General features: G+C 37.5%; 1 protein-coding gene across 1 annotated transcript in view; it reads left to right on the top strand.

Moving 5' to 3' along the window:
* Positions 1 to 25,719, top strand: part of LOC105437361 — a 122,420-nt gene that overhangs the window by 81,490 nt on the left and 15,211 nt on the right. Inside the window, exons 72-103 of the mRNA XM_030990362.1 lie at positions 193 to 342; positions 1,828 to 1,938; positions 2,644 to 2,916; positions 3,309 to 3,572; positions 4,241 to 4,537; positions 5,104 to 5,204; positions 5,886 to 6,042; positions 6,567 to 6,736; positions 7,206 to 7,317; positions 7,760 to 8,020; positions 8,826 to 9,104; positions 9,574 to 9,840; positions 10,543 to 10,827; positions 11,770 to 12,006; positions 12,976 to 13,076; positions 13,479 to 13,650; positions 14,077 to 14,367; positions 14,915 to 15,169; positions 15,621 to 15,911; positions 16,473 to 16,733; positions 17,873 to 18,003; positions 18,118 to 18,253; positions 18,860 to 18,953; positions 19,386 to 19,543; positions 20,086 to 20,361; positions 21,209 to 21,505; positions 22,179 to 22,484; positions 22,832 to 22,975; positions 23,290 to 23,436; positions 24,208 to 24,305; positions 24,531 to 24,711; positions 25,409 to 25,545. Of these exons, the coding sequence (XP_030846222.1) occupies positions 193 to 342; positions 1,828 to 1,938; positions 2,644 to 2,916; positions 3,309 to 3,572; positions 4,241 to 4,537; positions 5,104 to 5,204; positions 5,886 to 6,042; positions 6,567 to 6,736; positions 7,206 to 7,317; positions 7,760 to 8,020; positions 8,826 to 9,104; positions 9,574 to 9,840; positions 10,543 to 10,827; positions 11,770 to 12,006; positions 12,976 to 13,076; positions 13,479 to 13,650; positions 14,077 to 14,367; positions 14,915 to 15,169; positions 15,621 to 15,911; positions 16,473 to 16,733; positions 17,873 to 18,003; positions 18,118 to 18,253; positions 18,860 to 18,953; positions 19,386 to 19,543; positions 20,086 to 20,361; positions 21,209 to 21,505; positions 22,179 to 22,484; positions 22,832 to 22,975; positions 23,290 to 23,436; positions 24,208 to 24,305; positions 24,531 to 24,711; positions 25,409 to 25,545 (6,440 nt within the window). The remainder of the gene's footprint in view (positions 1 to 192; positions 343 to 1,827; positions 1,939 to 2,643; positions 2,917 to 3,308; positions 3,573 to 4,240; positions 4,538 to 5,103; positions 5,205 to 5,885; positions 6,043 to 6,566; positions 6,737 to 7,205; positions 7,318 to 7,759; positions 8,021 to 8,825; positions 9,105 to 9,573; positions 9,841 to 10,542; positions 10,828 to 11,769; positions 12,007 to 12,975; positions 13,077 to 13,478; positions 13,651 to 14,076; positions 14,368 to 14,914; positions 15,170 to 15,620; positions 15,912 to 16,472; positions 16,734 to 17,872; positions 18,004 to 18,117; positions 18,254 to 18,859; positions 18,954 to 19,385; positions 19,544 to 20,085; positions 20,362 to 21,208; positions 21,506 to 22,178; positions 22,485 to 22,831; positions 22,976 to 23,289; positions 23,437 to 24,207; positions 24,306 to 24,530; positions 24,712 to 25,408; positions 25,546 to 25,719) is intronic.

Here is a 25,719-nt window from a genome sequence, read left to right as displayed (position 1 = left end):
ATGCAGTCACAGGTTATGTAAAGAGTTTCTCAATATTTCTAAACACCAGACAGTACTATCATTAATAGTAATATTATTACTGTGATCATTATTGTTTTTAAATATATTATTATCATGAATTTATTTATTTGTTTAGTTAGTTATTTATTTATTCATTCATTCATTTATTTACTTTCTTATATTTGTTATTAGTATCTCTTGACGCTCTGGATTTGGAGACCTATTCTGTGACTGAGACGACAATCGGTGTAGCATTTGGACCAGCACTTGTAGCCCCTTCAGGCTATACCTTATCTTTGACAAGTGATGGTATTACTATAGGACTCATCATTATTCCTGTTGGTAAGATTTATACACTATACTTTCTCTGACAAATAATTGATAAGTGACAGTTCTACTATTGAAAAGTGACAGTTCTACTATAGGACATGTCAGTATATTCCTGTTCCAATCCAATCAAAAAGATATTTGATATAGCGCCTTTTCCTTGCAGTTACAAAGCGCTGTTGGTAAGATTTATACACTATACTTTCTCTGACAAATAATTGACAAGTGACAGTTCTACCATAGGACTTGTTAGTGTACCTGTTGGTAAGATTTATACACTATACTTTCTCTGACAAATAATTGACAAGTGACAGTTCTACCATAGGACTTGTTAGTGTACCTGTTGGTAAGATTTATACACTATACTTTCTCTGACAAATAATTGACAAGTGACAGTTCTACCATAGGACTTGTTAGTGTACCTGTTGGTAAGATTTATACACTATACTTTCTCTGACAAATAATTGACAAGTGACAGTTTTACCATAGGACTTGTTAGTGTACCTGTTGGTAAGATTTATACACTATACTTTCTCTGACAAATAATTGACAAGTGACAGTTCTACCATAGGACTTGTTAGTGTACCTGTTGGTAAGATTTATACACTAGTAATGGTCCTTCTATAGGACATGTCAGTGTTCCTGATGGAAATATGTCAATCCTTCCATTTAAAACAAATAATTGACAAGTGACGGTTCTACTATAGGACTTATCAGTACAATGAAATGGATGTTGTTCATTCCTGTTTAGAAAGGATTGTGTACGTTTGAAATACTGCACATGCCATGCATGGGTTTGTGTATGTAGCTGAATGTACAATGGCATCTTTCTTACAAGCCACAATGGAGCTAATACTGATGTCTTTTCATAATACCGAATTTTTTAATCAAATAAAGCCATGTCCGAAATTTAGAGTGAGGCAACAGATCAAACAGTTACAATGATGCTGGTGAAGTAAGTTACAATAGATGATGAGGAGACGATGAAATAGGCATTGAAAATATTTGCATTGTTATGGGACAACAGATGCCCATGCTAAGTCTGTCTCTTGAGTGAACTCACAAATCTGGTATATCCAATTGATAATGATTGTTACTTTGAATGTTTCCAAATGGGGAATTTTAGTATACTTGTTCGATTCGACCTTCCCTTTTGCAATGATACAAATTAAACAGGCCTGATAAAAACCCGATTTAAATCGGTTTCCCGATTTTTTTATTATTTTCCCGATTTTTTCCTGATTTTTTTTTCTTCCGATTTTTTTTTTTTTTACCAGATTTTTTTTTTTTATCTCTTCCCGATTTTTTCCCAATTTTCTTACTCGACAGGGGGGAATGTTGTTAGATGCTATTTTTTCTCCGCGAATCCTCTTCTTTTTTTCTTACTCAAGGGGGCATGGTTGAGGGGAAAACAAAAAACCTATTTTTTTTTAGTGCTCACTATCACCCCTGATTAAATCAATATTAAAAATCAATGAACCTCTACTTTAATCTATACAGCCGGTTCTACGAAGTTCGTCTTTACTGGTCTAACATCCGGGACTCTGTATCGAGCCCAGGTACAGGTCACAGGTTCTTCCGTTACATCGGATCCTTTGGATATCCGAACCAGTAAGTCTTTATATTCTTTATTTATTACTAGAATGTATGTACATACATACATGTACAAACATACAGACAAAAATAGAGATTCTTCTTCTTATTATTAGTAGTAGTAGTAATTTTATTAGTATTATTAGTATTATTATTATTATTATTGGTATTAATTGTTATCATGATCATTATTCTTTTTTGATAGTATTCAAAATTAAACGTGGGTATGCTCCATCATATTTAAATGACATTCTCAAACCTATTGTTCCATCACGTTCATTACGGTCAACAACACATGCTAATTTCCAATACCAATTCCCGTTCAATACCGTGATCATGCTTTTGGTGTTGCAGCCCCTAAGTTATGGAATAGTTTACCCACTATTAGAATCCGTCAATCCCCATCCGTAGAGTCGTTTGAAGTATTTATTGTTTAATAGTTATTTATAGGGCAGTTATGTTTTGTAAGTTGCTAATTATCTGTAATTGTTATTATCAGAGTTTTTATTCTTATTGCTGTGTTTACTTTAAGTTGTACCTTATTTTTTTCAGCGCTTACAAACATTGTATTAAGCGCTGTATAAATTTAATTTATTATTGTTATTATTATTATTATTATTATCATTATTTTTTTCTCATTATAATTATTCTTTTTGTATTATCATTACTATTCGTAGTAGTATCATTATTGTTATTGTTGTTATTATAATTACTATCCTACAGTTCCTCGACAACCATCCAGCTTCGTGGATACTCTGGTCACAGCAGATGAGATCTCTCTCTCCTGGCTTCGTCCTCCATCAGGCAACTTTGATAGCTATGAACTCTCCTACACCCCAGAGAATGGTGCTAAGGTCACCTTGCCTGACATAGCAACCGATGAGACCAGTTTGGTCCTTGAGAACCTAGCTACAGCCACCGAGTACGTCATTCTGCTTCGTACCCAGGCTGGCGAAGACACCTTCAGTGAGCCTCTGGAGTTGACTGTTACTACAAGTGAGTGCTAGTGACTATACCCAGTCAATGCCTATGAAAGACAGAGTGTACAAGTAATATTCAGTTCTTGTAAAGCGCATGTCACATTTAAACGTCTCTATATGCTTCCAAATTTGGAAATTACTACCCGGCTTTAGCCTAGCTGCCATTAGCTGTCATCCCCACTTGCCATTTATTTACCACAGTTGTTTATCGCAGCTCTTTTGTAAAAAGTGCATTTTTTTCTTTGTTGGTTGCTGTCGTATCCAGCACAATATTCATCTGTATCATATTAATGATATTTTTTTTTTTTTTTGTAATATAAAAAAATCCTATCTTTATGCAGCTAAGTAAAATAAGATAATTTTATTGAATTGAAGATAATTCATTCTTTTTTGTTCTGCACATGCCAGGGTCTGCTCTCCTAGCCCTGCAAGCTATACCCAATCCCACGACCGACGTCTCCCTAGACTGGGACCAAGAAGTGGGATTTATCCAGAGGTACAGGTTGACCTATGAGCCCAACAATGGTGACCCAATCTCTCCCATCGAGACCGGTATACCTGGCCCCGTCTCCATTTCAGGACTGATGCCTGGCTCTCAATACACCTTCAGTCTGTTCTCGGTCCTTACCAACAATGTTCAGTTCCTGTCTAGCAGTGTCTCCCATGTCACAAGTAAGCATTCTCATCTATTCTCTTTACGTTGGCATATTACAGTTAATGAAGGTAGCTTTATACAGCAGCACTTAAAGAGACATTCAGATTTCTAAACCCAAATTGGCATTGATATCATTGGATTAAAATTTGTCGGTTTGGAGCAAGAAAAGCGATAACTTATAAACTGTAACACAGAATAAATAACGTTCTGGCTTTAAACAGATGAATTGTACTTGTATCCAAGTCACAGTTTGGGTACTGTTGTGCCTACCGGTAATCTGGATAAAGATGTTGTCCTACCTGTGTGCAATAAAGTGTGTGATGGTAAAACATGATTTTTTTGTTCCGGACGCCTCTTTACGCGCCACTACCTTCCACATACCTTCCAGCAATCCATTCATTAATTAATCTAATGTGAATGTAGTCAGGCTGTTGTTTTTTAAACTCAAATAGACCTTTATATTCATTTCATATTAACATGTACCGGTACATGAAAATATATTTACAGTAGGCTTGCGGATGCACCATGTCAGAGAGAGAGGGAGGATTGAGAAGTCCTGAAAAGGACTCTCGGTAACCTTTCTTGAGGGTGTGTAGTCCTTAAAAGGACTGTGGGTGTAGTCTTGAAAATATATATGAAAATATATGTTCATCATGTATAATCACATGGCTTTGTATTTTTGTAGCCCCTCAGCCTCCAGGCAATGTAGAAGTAACGGAGGAGATGACTTCCACCATTACACTGAGCTGGTCTGCACCTAGCCAGGAGCAGTTCTTTGGATACATCTTGGAGTACGAAGGGACCGGTTTTTCGACGGAGCTTGGTCGCACCCCTGCTACCAGTGTCTTACCCCGTCATCAGGAATCTGTAACCCTTAAGGGACTGACTCCAGGCACTTCCTACAGTATTAAAATCTCTGCGTTTGTGGAGTATGATGACGTGACGACTCGCAGTAATATTGTGACAAAAATTGGTACCACAGGTAAGTCGTAACAGATTACAGGGTTCCCTGGAAGGCTTGTGATCCCGGGTAATTCTGTAAGATTGGGGACTAATTCAGGCTCGTTATACTACTAATAATTCAGGGTTATTGTAGGCATATTTTAGTCGATTGGGAATTAGGACGTTGAGTGGAACGAGGCTGCAAGAATGTACTAGAATCACAGAGAGGAAAGATGTGTGGAAAATGTTATGATCAACATCTGATTAGCAGGCCTGATAATAACCCAATTTTTATTCCCCCGATTTTTTTCCCCCCTGATTTTACCCATATTTTACAGATTTTCCCCTTCTTTTCCCTTATTTTTCCTCATTTTCCCTATTTTTTCCCAATATCCTTACTCAAAAGGGGAGGAATGTTGTTAGATGCCTTTTTTTCCCCCGACCCTTTTTTAATATATTTTTTTACTCAAGCCCCCCTTGAATAAAAAAAAAGAGGGGGGGGGGTTAGTGCTCACTATCACCCCCGGATCAGGGAGAAGATACCTTGAGAGATAGTCATTTGCCAATTTATTTTTATACATGTATATGTTCTTTCTCTGATTACAGTGAGTACATCTAGTCTGAACATCGTAGCCAAGTTTGTGAATCAGACTTCGTTTACCATTGAATGGCAGCCGGCTGTTGGAGCCTCAAGCTACGTCACGCGGGTAAGATAATATGTGATCAGGCACCTCAAAACCACCAGAAAGTCGCATGGTGTGACTTTAAGTTCGAGCTCATTAAAGAAGTGTTTGGTCAGGATGGTAACATTTCCTGAAAGTTTATACTTTCTTCTGTATAATTTCAAAACTAATTTCAAAAATAATTTCAAAACCAAACAATCTAAAAGTGGTATTCTGGAATTATTTTTGTATATTTGTCTGCTGTTAAAGTTTGTTGTAGTAGTTTAATGGCCCTGGCTCCTGGTCTAATTTTGATCTCCAATAACCTTCAAAGCAGTGTACGCTCTTGCACGGTGATGATAATGATGATTATTATTATGATTGTTATAATTAGTAGTAGTATTTTTGTTATTAAAATTATTATCATCATCATCATCATCATTATTATAATTATTAATAGTGGTAGAAGTATTGTTAACAATATTACTATGATTGTTATTATTGTCATCATATTATTATGAGTATTATTATTATCATTATGAGTATTATTATTATTATTATTATTATTATTATTATTATTATCATTGTTATTATTTTTCTTTTTTGTTATTATCATTATTAGTGGTAATAGTATTTTTAATATTATTACTAATATCATTATTGTTATTATTATTTTTTACTATAATTGTTATTATTTCTATTATTATCATTACTTTTATTGTCTAGGTGTCTGAGGTAACATCGGGTGTGGAGATATCATCAGGAACCATCCTCAATGGAGACTATGAGAGAACTGAGCATCGCTTGGTACCAGGAAGGAATTATCAGATCGAGGTCTCTGCAACAGGAACTGGGCAAAGTGATACAGTTGAACAAAGAACATGTAAGGATTGTCTGTTGTTCAGAGGCAGAAGGAAATTAACTTGTATAATTTGACACAGAGGTAATACTCTTTGTGCTCTCAGTGGATGATAAACACTTATAGGATGTTGTAACATGTCCCTTCACCATTTTACATTCTTGAAGTATGCAATTAATGAGAATTATGAGAATTATGAAAATTATGATAATGTGGATGTTATTAATAATAGTGATGGTAATATTATGTAATAATGATAAAAATAAAAAAATAATGACGATATTAATAGTAATAATGATAAGAATAATGATAAAAAGAAACATTAGTAATTTACTTGAGTGCCAGGAGTTTTAAGCTATTCTTCAGATTGTTTTAGGATTATTTTTACCTACGATATTTTTACCTTGTATACCTACGATTGTACCATATTTCTCACAATTGCATCAGAAGTGTAAGTTTTGACAGACATGGTGAATTACAAACATTCACTATTATTATTATAATGATTATCATTACTACTAACTATTATTATTATCATTCACCCCCAGTACCAAGTGCAGTGAGTAATGTTGATGTCGTGCCTGAGGCAGCGGCGTTGACCTTGTCCTGGGATCCTGTGTTTGGAGATGTGGATGGCTACTATGCTTCCTACCAACTCAAGGAGGATCCTTATCAAATATCTGATCTGTTCTATGTCAGTGATCCATCAAATCCAACGGTAAGAGCTCTGGATATCTTCTTCTCTCTTTTTCTGTTTCTCTATTTGCCCCCTTTCTTTCTCTCTCTCTCTCTCACACACTATCCTCCTCTCTGTCCCGCATATTCCTTCCCCATCTCTTATCCCTTATCCCGACTATCCCCCACTCTGTCCCTTTTCCTCTCCCGCCCTTCTTTCTCTCTTCATGGCTATTACTATCTATCATTTCCTCCCTCCCTTCCCAGATTCTCTCCTCGATTTAGCCCTCTCACGTTTATTGTTTGTCTGTTGCTACATGTTTCTCTATTGCTCTCTCTCTTTCTCTTTCTTTCTTCCCCATATGTATGATTTCATTTTTTGTAGCATGCATGTCTTTCAAGTATGCAGTCTAGAGTTAACCGAAGCATGCAGTCATTTTTAAGGCATTTTTAATTACATCATATTACAATTTTATTTCAAATTATTTGCGCAACTATGGTTTGTTTTGTAGATACGACTTACAGGGCTGAGTCCTCTCTCAGAGTACATCATTACCGTGACATCATTTTCCGGTTCTGGTAGTGATCAAGAGATAAGCTCTTCTACTGTTGAAGCCTCTACAGGTAAATAATTATCATCTAAGCATAGCAGAAAATAGCAGTTTTGTTCATCAGGCATTTAGACAAGATTACTTTGTGAGAAATGATTGATCAAAAATATAAAAAATTTTAAGCCCCTACTGTAGAAGTAGAGGTTCATCACAGCAATTCTTAACATTTTTTCAATTAGTAAGTTTTTGTGAAATACAGGTCTCTTTAGATTGTGATAGAATAGATTAATAAAAGTTTGATTTTTGATTTACAGGTCTCTTCATATCGTGATAGAATAGATTTACGTTTTATTTGTGAAATACAGGTCTCTTTAGATTGTGATAGAATAGATTAATAACAAATTATTATTTGCTCAAATGATTGTTTTACATAATATTCAGTGATATATGAGTACAAAGGTTCCAGGTTCGCAATAGAAGCAATCACACTGTTTCCATGGTTCTTCCGATATCAGTGAATTACAGCCCAGCTGAGATTGTGATCGAAACCGTAACAAGCACAAGTATTGCTTTATCTTGGGGTGCTTCTACAAGTCCGACAGCGTCCAGTTACGTGATCGAGGCGTCAGACGCAGGGAACGTGGTGCATAGCACGAGCAGAGCATTATCCCAGTCCAGGTTTATCATCATCTCTAACCTGACTCCCGGCACACTCTATACCATCAGGATTACAGTGACTGGAAGTAGTGAGCGGGATACAGAGATTGCACTTACAGGTTAGTCAAATAGTATTCAGTAGACCGTAAGTGGTTAGTCAGTAGATGTAAAGAATCCTAGCAAAAGTTACTGGTTAGTCAACATGTGTAAAGAATCTGAGAGACATCTACTGATTTAGTTGACTTGTGTGAAGGAAGAATCCTAGAGACATGTACTGGTTTTTCAAGTTTTGGAAATTATCCTCTAGACAGTAACTGGTTAGTCAACATATGTAAAGAATCTTAGAGACAGTTCCTGATTAGTCAGCATATGTCAGGAATCTTAGAGACAGTTACTGATTAGTCAACATGTGAAAAGAGTCATAGAGATATTTAATGATTAGTCAACTTGTGTGAAGGAAGAATCCTAGAGACATGTACTGGTTCGTCAAATTCTGGAAAATAACCACTAGACAGTAACTGGCTAGTCAACATGTATAAAGAATCCTAGAGATAGTAACTGATTAGTCAACATGTGTGAATAGTCAACAAGGCAGTTACTGTTCAAACAACATTGTTAGAGAATCCTCAAGTTTCAATAATTTAGCCTTCATTGTTGATTCCATACAGAAAATATATTTTACTACCACAATTTGTTTAAATTTTGCATTCATTTTGAGATGTCTTCATGAGTATGGGAACCCCTTTTGTGCGTGAATCACAACCCTCTTGTCTAAAAACTCTAGTGACTGCATCTAAATTTTACTTGAATAATTAAATCATGCCCAACCTTTACTATGTCAGTACAAACAAATTGTATCTAACCCTACATTCTGACATTGCTGACCTTGATTTGATGACCTTTGACCTTCTGTCTTCCTCACAGTGCCTACTGCACCCAGGAGTCTGTCTACGGACTCTATTTCTCAGTCCATCGTCACTGTGTCCTGGTCTCAGGGTCTTGGCAACGTGCATGAGTATGACATCTACCTGAGGCAGGCAGGAGAATCAGAGACGCCTGCGCAAATCGTACCGCCCTCTCAGCTCACTGAAACATTTGAAAACCTTGAGCCTGCTACCTACTATTCTATGAGAATCGTTTCTGTTGTTAGGGCTCAGAACTTGGAACAGAGGAGCATACCTGCAGTAACTAATTTCACCACCCGTAAGTGAAGATCCTAAGCCTCGTTCAGATACGATGCTGCCAAACTGCAGCATATATTTTCCGATAACGTAAAGCCTAATATTTTGTTTATGCATTGTTCCTACTATGTATTATTTGTAACCCACTGAATTTTATTATCTGTAAACAATTATTTACATGGTGAATAAATAAAACAAACAAACAAATAATACGCATAGCTATTTCGAGTTATCTTGGAGTGTATAATAGACTTGTGAAATCTATGTTTAGAGGTAATATTACAAGCTCATATTCTGAATATATTACGGCAACATGTATAACCCGTACATACAAAGAATAATACAATTTTGCAATCAGTACACTTTAAAGGTGCAACTACAGTATCTTTTTCAATTCCGATAGAATTGGCATAATATATCTTTGTACATAATGCATTTGTTGCCACTGTTGTTTTCATGCCTTTCTTTTTGTATTCCTCATGAATCTACAGAACCAAGGATCATCAACGTGGTGGAAACTGGAAGAAATCTAAGACTGTCCTGGGTCAATGACTTTGGAAATGACATCCTGAAATACCAACTTATCTACATCGAAGATAAAGAGGGAGCAACCTCTAATTCTGAGTTTGTTGATCCTAGTGTTGCGCCTTTGGTCACCCTTATGAACTTGATGCCGGGCCAAACGTACACATTGATTTTGACGGCTGTACGCAACTCAGGAAACCGTGCTCAGATTGCATCCACCACTTACACTCTAAGTAATTCATTTTTATTTTCATTCTTCTATATGACCTGCAAGTAATTCTTATATTGCATATGACCCGCATATTTCAGGTAATATCATTCTCATCTTCATTCATACAAATTCACTGTTCTTTCAAGTGATGTTGATTTATTGTGATTTTATTGTTTTTTTTTTTCCTATCCCATTTTCCATTTGTTCTGAATTTATGCATTTGCCTTATGAGACAATACCAAGAGCATTTATACTTATCTGTGTAAGCATCAGGCATGTAAATTTAATAGAGTATGAATAGAATTAATCAAATTACACGTCGCCCTCATTTACACTTGAGCTGGTATGCTACATGGACCTCCAAATAGATGCTGCTTCAAAATGTAACGGCATAATTGTAGTTGACACAATATTTCTGTACCCAAGTAATTACACTTACGTTGCTTTATGTGATGCATACAGCAACCCTTTTCACTCCACATTTCGTTATTTTATTCAGAAGCAGTTTTACAATTTTTCTGCATTTATCAAGGATTTTAAAACAAATATCAGTACTGTCTGAAAAGGGCTTTGAGTTTGTTTCTATATCCTTGGTCTGAATCAAACCTAACCACAAGACAACAAATATTCTCTTTTTATGAACAAAGGATGAGACACCCTCCAGATACTTATGCCTTACAAACGTTTTTTGTTGTTGGTTTCTTTTCTATTTTTTTTTCGTCAGAACCTTTACGACCTACGTTCACTGTTAACCGTCGCTCTCCATCCGCTGTCAGCCTTCTTGGAAACCTGCTTGGTGGCATCCTGAAGTTCTTCCGTATCAGGGTTACACCTCAAGTTACCGGAGCAGGAGCAGGCACGCCTATCAACATCGATGTCTTGATTCCAGTAGAAGCGTGCCCTGAAATAGAGCTTACCGGTCTCATACCTAACAGAGACTATCAGGTCACTCTCCAAGCAGAGTCCGGTGTTGCCTCTAGCGACCCTCAAATTATTACATTCACTACACGTAAGTAAAGACTTTCTATCAGAATAGTTGATAATCATATGTTGTGTTCAGTGATGATGTTATTTGCATCCCCCCCCCCCCCAGAAAAAAAAATCCCAAACACTCAGTATTAGGTGACTGGCTTGGCATACTCCGTTGTTGCCTCCAGTGATACTGAAATTCTTACATTCACAACACTTAAGTAAATACTTTCTATTGGATAAGTTCTCTTGCACAGTGTGATAGTTGTTTTATGCCTTCGCAACGAAGTAGCCGGAGGCATGTTTTCAGTTTGACCATCCGTCCGAACGTCCTGTTGTCGTGATCGCATTATCTCAAGAACCGATTGATAGATTCCCACCAAACGTGGGTCATGTATTTATCTTCCAGAGCCGATGAACTGATTTAGATTTGGGGGTAATGAGGTCCTGCTTCTCTTAAAACCAACTATCAGGGTGACATTCCCCTTTCATTGCACAGCTCAGAGTCTTGTGATGAATTGTTTATATTATGAGTCATAGTTATATTATGAGTCCTGTTTTTTCATGTTTTTATATCATGTTGTAAAAAATGATATGTTATGTTTGTATAGTATTCCACTTCGTTCAATTTGGTAGTCTTTGATTTGTAAAGGGCCTCTCAGAACAACAGTTTTGATAATGACAGAGCTACCCTGTGTAAATAAAATTAATAGATTAATAAACAAATTTAAAGTGTTACTTCTCCTCCTTCTTCACCTTCTTGTTTTTCATCTAAGTGTGCATGTATACGCATGTATTATAATGATTATGGTTGTATTATTGTTTTTAGTATTAAGATTAAATTATTATTACTTTAACTATTACTTTTATTATTAGTATCGTTATTATTATTATTATTATAGTTGTCATTATTATTAATTATAACCATTATCATTATTATCAGTAATATCATATATGTATATGATTTCTATCTCATCTGCAGCTCCTTTAACCCAACAAGGTGAGCTGTCATTTGGAGAGATAACCCCATCAGGGTTCACAGTCTACTGGACACCTTTCCTTGGACGTACATCCTATGAACTCTCCATCAACAATCAAGCAGGGCTCGTAGTCCCTGCATCGGGTGATGCTGTTCAGTCTTACGTAGTGGATGGCCTGAGCTCAGGAACCGAGTATACGGTCAGCCTGGTCGATGGAGGGACAGGCGCGATCAGGACCCGTAAGTCAGACCAGTCATTGATACTCATCGTCCAAACTGAAATCACAGATCAATTCAATGCCATACATTGTATGTCTAGAGCCAGAAGGACATACACTCCTGTCCTTTAACACAGAAGTAACCACCTTCTGGCTTCAAACAGGCCTGTTTAAAAAAAGAAGTTCATGATCAGCCATGCATCAAGTCTTTCGTGCATGGCTGATCGTGAACGAAACAAAGTTAAGTCTTTTGTCAACTCTGTTTGTTGCTACGGCAGGCTGCCAGTGAAAACGAATTTGTTTCATCAAATCATGGAAATGCAAGCATTCCTTTAAACAGACTGGCTCATTTTTCCTGATATGAAAGGGCAGAAAATGAACTTTCTAGAAATGTGATTTTCTCTTTGAAATTCAGATACCACCCGCCAAATGACTTTTTGGTAACCTCTTTACAAATTGCTTTTAATCGCTCATGCGTGAAATATGCATCATACGAGTTGCATCAAATGAAAGAGGAAGACCTAAGCTTTACAAATATGTGTCATTTGTTATTATGAGTTATGATAGTTATGATAAAACATTGATAATTTTCAGTTTCTTTTTTTCTGGGACGCACTGTATAATGGGTGAGATTACCAATGGGTTTGTGTAGTATTAAAAAAGGAACTGTATACAAGCCACCTGCCTAGCTATAAAGAGCCTCTTTCTTGTCTTCAGGTGAGATGGCCACCAGTGATCTGTACTGTTGATGAAGTCATTGTGTATTAAAGCACATGTTGATTTGCCACACTCCACCCATGGAGGTAAATGGGTACCTGGTAGGATTATTCCTTGAAATGCACTGTGCGATGATAACGGCTACCGGAGCTAAAGCTAGGATAATAACTTCCAGAGCTCTTTGGAAGCGCATAGAGACGTTGTTTCATAATGTGTTATGTGCTGTACAAGAACTCAATATTATTTTTTCCTTTCTGACGTCTATGTTTCGTAGGTCCTCTTGCGCCAGGGACCCCCTTAGCAACTCAGGTATTGGACACCAGTATTCAGCTTCAATGGGCTCAATCATCGGATGGTAACGTTGCCGGATATGAGGTCAGTCTGAGTGCATCTCTCCATCATATCTACATGTACAGTTAATAACTAAATTATTCATACCCCCTCGTAGATTCAATGTTTTTGTTTATCATAACTCAGGAAATAAAAGTTGACTGGTTGAATCAGGGCCTTTGTTAAATACCTTTTACTAGATATATGCCTCAATATGTCACACTCACAAGAAACATATCAGGACAAATGAATTTTTCTCATACTTGAAAAATTACAAAACTTGTTAAAGGTATGAATAATTTAGTTTTTTACTGTATATATATCAAGTCAAGTTGTGAATGTAATAACAATCACCTTTTAACAGCTACTTAGCTTCCTACATATTCCTACATGTTGTACAGTTGTGTTAGGCAAGGTCTCTCATTCTAATTTGATTTTCTCCCTTAGATATGTTATTCCCCTGATGACGGATCCAGCCCTGTTTACATCGCGGGTAGGACCACCACTCAGTACACCCTCGAGGGATTAGATTCTGACACGACATACATCATCAGCATCTCTGCCCTCACAGGGGTTCCACAGGTCAAGAGTCAGAAACAAACAATCTTTGTCACAACAAGTAAGTCAGAGAAGACCTAGTAGTAGTATTAGTAGTAGTAGTGGTAGTTGTTGTAACAGTAGAAGGAGAAGTAATAGTAGTAGTAGCAGTAGTAGCAATAAGAAATTCTGGTGGAAGTAGTAAAGAGAAGTGGATTGAAATGGATGGGTTAGAAAGGGAATAAGATGAACCTGTGAAAAGACAATGGGATCTGGAAGTGGATGGCATAAGAGGGAAAGGAATACCAACGATTTCATGAAAAAATATGGTGAAGAAAGAAACCAGTAAGGTTGGTCTAAATGAGGAGAATGCTCAAGAAAAGAAGAAGTGGAGGAAGGGAATGTCACCATGGTGCAAAAGTCACCCTTGTTAGATGGGAAATCCCGACAGTAATAAATGAAGATGATTGTTGATAATGATACTTGTCTATAATGTTTCTTATTTTAGTCGCTGACACCACCATACCTGTGGCCAGTAACTTTGCAGTGACCAACACTCAGGCTGCAGACCATGTCATCATCCTGGAATGGGATGTTCCTGAGAGAGCATCCTACGATTACTTTGAGGTATCTTACACCCCAGACGTCGGCTACCCATCTTCACCGGTCAGGCTGCCCAAGGCTGCTACCAGTCTCAGCATTATGAATGCCTTGGCAGACAAGGTGTATCAATTCAGTTTGGTCAGCATTAGAGGAGATGAGAGGACTGACCCACCTCTTACTACCACAGGTCAGATAGGTAAGCTGTGGCATAACTAACCAGTTTGACGTTTAACCATTACTGAATGTTGTTGAACAACAAGCAATAGACGTGTTGTAGTCAAGTGGTTGCATAACTTGACTGGAGATACAACGTTCATCGTTTCTTGCTGCTGGGCAGCACCAGTGTCCTTTGGCAAGTCATTATTCTAAATTTGCCTCTCTCCACCCAGGTGTAATATGGGTACTGGAAGGAAGGAACTTCTTAATTGCTGTGAGCACCGAAATCGGTAGCCTAGCAGGCCCAGAGTCACTACTAGAGCACTTTGTGCAGGACTAATGTCCTTTGACAAGATATTAATCCAAATTTGGCACTCTCCATCCAGGTTTTAAACATGTACTGGGGGAAAGGAATGCCTTTATTGCTGTGAGCACCGAAATTAGTAGCCAGCAGATCATCAGGGGTAATATTAGAGCATCCTGAGCACCTTGCATGGTGGATATATGCACAATGAAACTATTCAAGTTTAATGTTATTATTGTTATTTAAAAAAAAATTGTTCTCGCACTAATGCTTTTTCGTGCAGCTGTTAATAACCTGATTGTTGTGATCGGGGAGAGAACCACCACATCTCTGGAGATCTTATGGGGTGCATCGGCATCAGGGTCTGTTGATGAGTACCAGGTCTCTTACGTTGGATCAACTCCCATCGTGGTTGATGGGTCCAGTGATAGGAGGGTGGTCATCCCTGGACTTTCACCTGGAACAGAGTACACAGTGACTGTGCAGGCCATAAACGCTGGAGCAGCTGTTGGAGATAGCATGGAAACAGCATCTACGTGTAAGTACCATCCTTTGTATCCTATAGAAAACCATGCCCCTGTCTTATGTAAAGAGATGTGGTCGACCCGTAAGTTTATGATTGATTGGAATACACAACTATGTTAGATATCAGGTTGCGATCAGTTTTAAATCAATTGCAAGAGATTAAAAGATGGGACCCAGTGCAGTGATTCATAAATGTTGGTATGAACAAGTTAGATTCCTTGATATAAGCTACTGAAATCCATGCATCTGACTGTTTCTGCAAAAATATACATTAGATAGTGATTATTAGTTGTTGCTTTCTTCAAGTTTTATGAAACATTTTTAGATGGGTATGTAAATATGTACCATAGTGAGTGGTTTTTCTTTGTGAACAACATCAAATTATTTTTCATTATTTGTATTTATTATTCATTATTTTAAAAATTTATTATAACTACTATCATTATTGTAAATGTTTATTGCAGTGCATGAAATAAACGGGCTTTCCGCTATGGTGACTGACCAAGCATCATCAATGATTCATCTGACCATAACTCCACCTTTCGAAGACCCCATGAGATACGATGGGTACAATGTACGAGTTCGTCTAGGTGGCGTCTCCAGTCCTGTCGTACAGCCGGTTATCCCAGTCGCTAAATCAGCTTGCCCAGAAATTTGGATCAAGAAACTTGAAGCAGCCACCATGTATGAAATCGACATTGAGTGGTACAGTGGCCTGGATATCAGTGAAGCATTCAGAGTTCAAACCAGCACAGGTAAAAGACAAATCCTATCGCTAGGTGTGTGTCACTGCATAGGTGCCTACCACTCCTATATCAGAGAAATTAGTCTTTTTTTCTGGCCTTCTGACTATAATTATGAAATGAACCCTAGATTTCTCTTTTTTCTGAAACCTTTTTTCTGTATTTTTGAATAAACATTAGTACATGAAAATAAAATATGCCATAGCAGACCATTCTGCTTTGTTTATTTGTAGTTACTTATAAATTAAAGACTGTCAATACTACTGGGCCAGAAGGGATTAGACCACACAGCGAGGTCACTGACAGGTGGCTATCTCATTAACTCAGCTCTCAACTAACATAAGAAAAAGATGATCATGGGGGACCAACCGGCACCCATTGGGGAATTTTTCTATATAGAGGGAGCAAGTAGCTACAAGTAGGACAGTGGGGCTTTAAGGACTAAGTATACTTGGAAATGATGATATGAAGGAGCCTATTACATCAAAGCTTGTTGTTTGGAGGCTCCAGAGGGTCTCAACAGAAGATGTATGTTAAGAGGATTGTCAATAAATTTGTCAATAACTCCCACAGTTGCTGCTGCACCGCTGGACATCACTTTAGATGAGCTGGAAACAGACTCCATGAAGGTATCTTGGCAGGAAGGTACAGGCTCCTTCTCAAATTACCTTGTCACCTACAGCCCTGTTGGGTCAACCCAGACGCCAATGCTGGTAGCAAAAGGAGAGCCAAGGGTCCTGGATCTAAGTGGTCTAGTACCTGGTACTGCCTATACTATCATGGTCCAACAGCAGGGACAAACTCCGGCCCAGGAAACACATGTCCAGCTTACACGTAAGTCACTCCATTTATCATGTGAAGCACAAGTGATACAACATGTGCTGTGTATTTAAGGATTCTCTTTATTTCAGTGGCATTATTTATTGAAAAAATTGGAGTGATTTCACTTGCCTCCCATCTTAGTTCAACCCTCTTTTTTGCCCCAACATCACATTGCAGATTACATATTAGCTTGCATGGTGCCAGATTTGATCCCCACTATGCTCTGTTTTTGTATGGTATACTATACTGAATAGAAAACTAAATGTAAAATCTTTTCCAAACTGCCAATATTCCTCTGGTACGGAATTATCAAAACAAAGGATGGATAAATGGGACTATAGAGAAGAAGAAAAAAAGCAGTCATGCATAAAACACACTGTACAATGCAATATTAAAGCCAAGTTTTGTGAAACCACAGTTTTACTACCAGGGTGAGTTAAGAAGGTTTTGGTAACACTACAGTGGACGAGGGTACATACAGTGTAAACAATTTCAATCATCACATTATGTAGTGGATTTCGTTGTGTAGCGGATATGTGACTTGACTTATGGTTCGCCGTTCGAGTCCCTCTGCGGCATTAATGTCACTTAACAAGACATGAATCTACACTTGCGACTCTCCACCCAAGTTTCAAATAGGTAGCCGGTACGACACGATTGTTGAAGTGGTTGAAAGGGCATGTGTGCTCTTGTAAATGGCGTCTGGCTGGAATACTCCCTAGAGAGCAGATCGTGTGCACACTCATGTGCGGATTAGCAATGTAATCCAATAACCAGGGTAATATTACAATGTTAAAGCGCTTAAATGAGGAACGTAGTATTGATGCCTCAATCACACCTTTGCGTATCTGGCCTGCGTATTGCTGCGTATTTATGGCACGCTGTTTATACATTTATTCCAATTTCTTGATATCAAGAATTACCATTGCTTTACCACAGAAAATCAAAACTTGATATCAAGAAATAGGAATAAATTCCATAAATATGCAATACGCAAGCCCAAATATGCAATACGCAAGCCCAAATATGCAATACGCAAGCCCAAATATGCAAAGGTGTATCTGAGTGCTATACAAATGTGACTATTGTTTTATATCATTATAAAGGGTTAAATAAGTATCTCTAACGTGCCAGTATTTTCTTCCCTACAGTGCCTGAAGCCATCAACATCGACAGTCTGAGTGTTACTCGCAGTAAGAACGCATTAGATGCCACATGGAGTGCACCCTCTACAGGGAACTATGATGGATATAGAGTGTGTCATTACCCACGTGGTACTCAGGTGAGTATTATGAGAAATCCTCATGATTAAAGTTCCATGAGTGTATAACCGCTTAATTATCTATTCATCACAGACAAGACACTGAACTTCTCCATGCTCTATTGTTTGTTTCAGAATTCTCCGTTTACCTCAGGCACCACACCATCTATAAATCTCCCTGGACTCAACAGCCTGACCTACTATCTTGTAACAGTCTCAAGCAGTGAAGAATCAACTTACAGTGAACCAACCACCATCACACAGCAGACACGTAAGCTTTTTTGGTTTGCGTACACATATTCTCTTTTTTTCTTTTCTAGAGACATATTGAGGGCTCAGTGACACAAAGACGTAACTCCATATTTTGCCAAAATGAGTATTTTATATCACAATGTTCAGAAAAATGTGGGCTTGCAGGAAACACAAAGACTTAACTCCACCCAACACCCCATTGAGGTCAATGGCTAGTGAAACATAGACTTAACTCCCTAAGGCCCAAGTGGACCTCTATCTTTAAACCACTTGTCTCAAAATGTCCAAAATGGAGTTATGTCTTTGTGTCACTGACCCCTCGATATGCAAGTCCATGAAGCAACATTATTTGTTTTTCTTATTCCCCTATGCTTCATTATTATTTATTATAGTTCATTATTTGTCATATCAAAATCATATCAAAATCTACCTGTATTTCATTTATGTATTAAGAGGCACATTAGAAAAGTAGACTTTTGGGTTAAGGTTATTGAAGTGGTTATTCGTGGTCCATATTCTGGAGAAAAGCACCAACTAGTAAAGGGCACTTTCTGTCAAAATTGTAAGGTGGTACTGTTTAGATGGTTAACATGTCTTACTATTGTTTGTTTTGTTTCATTTTCAGTGATCGGTGATCCAGGAGATATCAACATTGCCCTGGAAGATGTTGACACAAACTCAGTCAGAATCACTTGGGTTGCAATTAATAGCATAACGAGGTTAGTACATTTTTCATGAGAATTTACTTGTAATGCACTAAATGTGGATGTTTGTTTGTTTGTTTCACCTGACTGCTAAGAAAGCATGTATATGCTTGTGATTAAGCAGCGAGGGGACGGTAGTAGTAGTAATATTATTAGTATTTTTGTTATTATCAGTAGTAGTAGTAGTAGTGGTAGTTATTGTTATTAATACTACTATCGCTATTATTACTGATATTACTGATATTATTTTTGTTTTTTATTATTCATTATTGGTTATTACAGTCAAACCTGTTTTAGCAACCACCTGTATATAAATCATGTCTATAAAGACCACATTTTATGCTTCCCTTGAGCTGTCTTTATATACAGGTTTCACTGTATTGTTTGTATTATCTTTATCATCGTCATTATGATCATAATTATTATTAATTATTATGATTATTATAGGTACACTGTAGGAGGCGGGACCGGAGCATCACAAACTGTGACAGTCAACTCACCTGAGGAAGCTGAATACACCTTCACCAATCTGGTGCCAGGCACTAGCTACACCTTCTTTGTGACACCTCTGGGAACTCAAAGGAGAGAAAGAGAACAATATACAAGTAAATTCAAATTCAAAGTTTATTCTGCACTCTTCATGAAAACATTTAAAACATACAAATACAGAATGGAATAATAAAAAAAATAAGAAAGTGATAACAAATAACAATGGCAATTTATAAGAGCATTTGGGATAGGCAGAACGGAGGGATTCTTTATATGAAAGCCTACCCCTTAAAACACACATACAGGAAAAAAAGAAACAAGAACAAAAGAAAAGAAAAGAAAAAAAATTATGCACAAATTGAATAATGGATGGTTGGTGTATCACTAACATTATTCTATCGTTGTGTCAGGAGATTTTATCACTGTCAAAGAAAGAAATTGGAAAATGATCATAATTATGTCGTATGGAATCACCAACCAGCGGAAGTAGATTATAATTGGTCAGTCATTTCACAGAGCTCCAAATACATTGAAGTTACCTCCAATAGAGATTGTAAGTTATACCTTTACATGTATGTGAAACGTAAGCAAAGCAAATTTTTATTGACAAAGAAATTGAAATTGAAATTATTGGAATTGAAATTTCTTCCTAATACAGGGCCTGACATGCCAAGAAATCTGCTCTTCAATACAATTACTACGAATTCCATCAGTATCGGCTGGGAGAAGCCTCTTACAGGTGGTGTGGACAGCTATAGAGTAACGTACTCCCCATCCTCCGATGGTAGCCCTGCATCTCCCCATACCATAACGGATAATGGACAAATCACCCAGACTCTCACGGTCACAAATCTCCTCCCAGGGACTACATATACATTTAATGTGTATGCTCTTGTAGCGGAGCTTGTCAGCGAACCAGTAACGAGAGGGAGCGGTGAGTAGAGTTATCACGATTCTTCTTCCTTCTAAACCTTTAGAAGTTATAATATTAATAATAATTATTCTGTTTACCCAGGATACAGCTGATAGAGGACTAAAACAAAAATAATCGTTTGATATTGTTAGAAATCACCCCCTAAACAGTACAATATATCACACAGTCAAGGATTAAAGATCATATTTGAGGGGAAAAAATTATTGACAGGACACATGAAGTTTAATCATTTCTTATGAGCTAGCATCAATGGTCTTTCAACGCAGTGCCATGCAAGTAATATCCCTGTGCCTCATAGCATTAATCATGGGACACACTTTAAACCACAGGAAGTGAGATTACTCCAAATTAACATAGGTTACAAGGGTTTTCATGTAGCTAATCAAGACCAGGAATGGGTAATTCTGCAAAGTTTTTGTGCTGCTTGAAGCAATCCTTTGTTTAATTGGAGGTGTCATGGTCCAAGACTGGACCAAATTTCTTATCATTTTGATGATTCAAGAACCTTGCAGTACACACCAATACTTATATGTTAGATGATCATCCTGTTCTGATCGATTCCACAATGTTTATTTTACAATGCAATGGCATGACCAGAACTGGTCTTTATATTCAATCTATAATGGCCACTTTTTACCCAGCTGAAGTAAATGGGTTTCCAGTAGGAGTTGTTTCCTTTAGAGCGCCGTAAGAGCAGCCAAGCTAAAGGAGGGGTAATAGCAGTGGAGCGTCAGGAGTGTTAACTATGACCGACTCATGTCCATAGACGCACAGTATTATTTCGTGCAGATCTGCATGCTTGGCAAAGAAAAGTTAATAGTGATGTCTTGTTCTTGTCTACATGTAGGAACCACCATCGGGATGGATATTGGTGCTGGTTACACCAGTACCCAGTTCACCGTCGTCTGGAACGTACCAACGTCAGGCGACTTCAACCAATTCCAAGTCACCTATGATCCTTATGACCCTACTAATGCTCAGGAGTCTCCCCGCATCATCTCGCTGAGCTCATTGAACGGAGCACAGGAAGGATCTCTGCTCATCTACGGCCTTGAGCCTGGACAGCTGTACAACGTATACGTGCAGACGATGCTGAACGGCTTGCAGACCGATGACGGCTTTGGGAGAATATCATTTAGAACCCGTAAGATCGATCATAACATAGTCCAACCTGTCTATAAAGGCCACCCAAGGGAAACCGCAAAACTGGCCTTTGTATACCGATTCTAAGACACACATTTTTTTATCAAGGAAGACAAAGTGCACTGTCACTATAGACAGGTCCTCTTTGTGACAGGTGTTTTTTGTTGGCCTCCTGTACTGAAATACCACATTTTTTTGTTTCCCTTGAGGCTTGAATTGATGATCCTCATAGAAATATGTTATTAAAAAGAACCTGCCTATAAAGACCCACAAAGACTGATTTTTTTGTGTTCCCCTCAGGAGGTATTTCTACACAGGTTTTACTGTAATAAAATTATGTAATAATTGTTTCTTATTGTTTATTCCATGTACTGAATTCATTTACAATTCGAAACATGATATACATTTAGTAGTCAAACCTATAGAAGGGCTCTCATGACTTTATTGCGATTTTATCAATGTATATCTTGTGATTATATTTATTGTCATTATTAATTTTGATTATTAATCACATTGTTTAACGATTGCATTATATCAAAAGAGTGATTCTATAATGATTTATGAGTTATAGGGTTTATTTATTGTGATTATTTAATGTCAATGTTTAACGATTGCATTATATAAATAGAGCAATTCTATAATGATTTCATTGTAATGATTTCATCCTCATGCAGCTCCACTACCAGTGACGGGCGTCGTCATAACCCAGCGCACACCCTACTCCCTGTCGCTAGACTGGAGCGATGTCATATCGGCCGACATCCAGTACAGAATAACATACGCACCGCTGGAAGGAGCGCTTTTTCCAAACAACGAGGATTCTGCACAAGTACTGTCATCTAATCAGGTCTCTGAATCTCAGATTTCTGCTAGAAGCTTGGCTCCTGGTAAAGAGTACGTCTTCACCATATCCCCTGTGAGTGGGGATCCTAGCAGCTTTGAACAGGTCGGTGAGCCGGAGACAGTGGTTACATACACACGTAAGTTCTTCCTCTATTCAATTTGTTTCAAACTTTGTGAAGGTTTGATAGGGTTTACCATTGAAAAACTTCAAAACAGGAGCCATAATAACAAGGTTCTCACAGTCCTGACAAAACCTTGAAAGTCATGGAAAATGGACTGTCAGTTTGAAATGACAATGGGCTTGGTATTCGTACAACGCTTGGATGCTGGAATCAGGCAAAAATTAAACAAGAAGTCTGCAAACGTAACTCTACTTCTTTCAATTTATTTCGCTCCCATTATTCACCATAAAATCTGACTGTGCACGCACACATTAACATATTCATGAATATTTATAAGATTCATAACTTTATGTTTTGCACAGAACCACTGAGTCCACAGAACCTGGTTGTTAGTGATGTTGGTGTTGAGGAGGTTTCATTGTCATGGAATCTACCGGCTGAAGTCAACTTCCCAATAGCTTATTACGAGATAGACTTGGTACCCAACGAGCCTACGTTCCCAATACGTAAGTGATAATGATTCAAATTTAATGATAATAATGATAATAATGATAAGAAGAAGAATGAAGATAATGATAATAAAAGGAATCGTTAATAATAATTGAACTTTAATATACATGGATATTGCCTTTTCTAGAGGGTACAGTGGGCTGTAGCACAGCAGAGCCTGGGTAATGTAGCGACTTATTCATTCGCATTGTTTTTGTATATGAGTCGCTACAGTAATATGAGAGCACCATAAACACCTTGTGGTGTGGATACATACGCTATACAAATATCCATTATTATAATTATTATTGTTGTTTCTGTTTAATCGCAGGTATAAACGGCACGCGAGACAAATGGGAAATACATGACGGCCTTGTCTCTGGCGGAGAATATCAAGCTGTGATGAGGTCTGTCATTAATGATGTCAATGGCCAGGTTATATACAGTGAACCTTTACAGTCAGCTTTCTTCCTTCTAGGTGAGTTAACCCTTTTCTCCTTCTTCTTTTTCTTCTGTTGACTCTGCCTCCTTCAGGTGAATGGGGTATGTGTGTCACAAAAGATCTGTGCTCCTTCTTAAAAAGATATTGATATCAATTGCAACTATGTACATAAGAGATGGGAGACTGCAAACTTGCAATTGATTGGAGGACTTGCGATTGATTTGGATCAATCGTAACTCTTTGTAAGACGGTGCCATGAAGTGCAGAATGTCCTATTTATATATTAACGTTCAAGTAACATGTCCTGTCTGGTTTGGTTTAGCCACTGCAGTTCGTCAGTCTCTGAAGAACGACTGCCTGTGAGGCTCTAACCCTCCCCCTCCCCCCACATACTATATGCCTCAATTATAGTGATCTAGTATTAATTCCAAAAATTAGTCAAAATAGTGAGAAATGTCCTACTTTAGCATTTTTTATCCACGAGCCTCAAAAATATATCTTTCACGTCAAAAATCCTGAACTGCAAATAATGCGAATGAGTGCGCAGACATGGGATCTTTTTTATGCAATGTTAAAATGAAACCGTCGCCTATTCCTGTAAAAACGAAATTGTTCTTGCTCGTATTTGGACAAAAATGTTGACACATTTTACTCTCAAGAATCTAAGGAAAAAGATAAGATCAAGACTAAGGGATAATGATAGAAATTTTTGTCAATTTCTAGTGAAATGTTAGGTGCGCTGACATAGGAACCCCTCTTCATACGATGTTAAAACAGTTTGAATTTGAATGTCCTTGTATGTCACAGAGCCGACGCAGCCGCAACGCTTGAGCACACCATACGTCACTACTACAGAACTCAGAGTGGAATGGACCCTAGGCAATTCTAACTTCACTACCTTCCAGGTAAAACATTTTTTCTCTTTTTACAAATGACTTCCTTTTCTTCTTCTTCTCCTTCAGATTTTTCTCTTTATTTTTTTTTGTTCTTTCTTTCTCTCTCTTTTTTCTTTTTTTTTGTTTCCCTTCTTCTTACTTGTATTTTACATTCTATCACTTGCATTCAATTTGTTTCATTTCTTTTTGGAACAGACTCCAAATTCTTTACATTTTGTTTTGTTTTAATCTCAGGTGTCATTCAGCAAGGATTCAGCGACCATCTTGACCACAGACACGACAGAGCAGTCACTTCTGTTGACCAATTTGACCGTTGCTACAGTGTATGACATCAGTATTAGGACCGTAGTCGAGGGACCACAGACTAATATGATCAAGACCAGTGCAGCAGCACTCATAATGGCTGTCACTACTAGTGAGTCTCCCTTAATCCTTTCAGTATCAGATTCTTTAAGATCCCCATAGACTTTGTATAGGGCCCACCCTGTTCCAGTAAGCCAGGGGTTAATAGACTTTACAAAATTTATACGAAAATCATATAAGGAAACCTTGTAATTTTAAGTCATGTAAAGAAACTTTGTATGAAGAAAGTACGGTAGTTTAATTTGTAAAGGCTGTCTAAAATGATTTGAACCTGTTGCCTCCTTATTTCTCTACCTACCATGGGCTTGTTGCAAGGACAAACATATTTCCATTAGCAATTGGTTCAACTAATTGTCTCAGTTTTGCACTTAAAAAGTGAGGTATTCTGGTCAGCTTTTTTTCAAGATTCAAGATTTATGTGATTCAATACTCGTAACCTTTATGGTCACATTGTTTACTGAATTTACATATTTGAAAAAGAGACATATTTAAATTACAAACAGAGGAAACTAAAACTGATCCAAATAAAATACAATGACAGGAAAATAGTGTATACAAATAGGAAATCCAAAGTGACGATTGAATTAATCTAGGAATGGAAATTCATGCGATTACATTAAAATAGAAACCAGTTAAAAGTAATTAAAACATTTAAAATCAATGAATTAGGAAATTTTCAAAAAAAAGAAGAAATTCAATCACTTTTGCAATTAAACCCCACACCACTCATTCTTCTCATTTTTGTGTAGAATCTAAGCCGCCGCAGAACTTGATGCAAGATGAAGTAACGAGTGATTCCATCACAGTCTCCTGGGGCGCACCGCTCAATGTCGTCAATATGTATCATATCATCGTCAAAGATGAGGACGGAGCAGATGTAGCTGATGTAAGTTCATAATTTAAAGCCCCACTGCACTCCTTATAGCTACTTACGCCCTCTATATAGCATGCGATGTCTAATTGGTGACCGTTGATCCCCATGATCCCCTTTTTTTAATGTTAATTGAGAGCTGATTTGATGAGATAACCACCTGTCAGTGACCTGACAGGGAGGTCTAAT

The sequence above is a fragment of the Strongylocentrotus purpuratus genome, unplaced genomic scaffold (genome assembly GCF_000002235.5).
Source record: "Strongylocentrotus purpuratus isolate Spur 01 unplaced genomic scaffold, Spur_5.0 spur5_contig_844, whole genome shotgun sequence".
Lineage (NCBI taxonomy): Eukaryota > Metazoa > Echinodermata > Echinoidea > Camarodonta > Strongylocentrotidae > Strongylocentrotus > Strongylocentrotus purpuratus.
The sequence above is the reverse complement of the archived record's forward strand: the minus strand, read 5'-3'. Positions and strand labels throughout refer to the sequence as shown.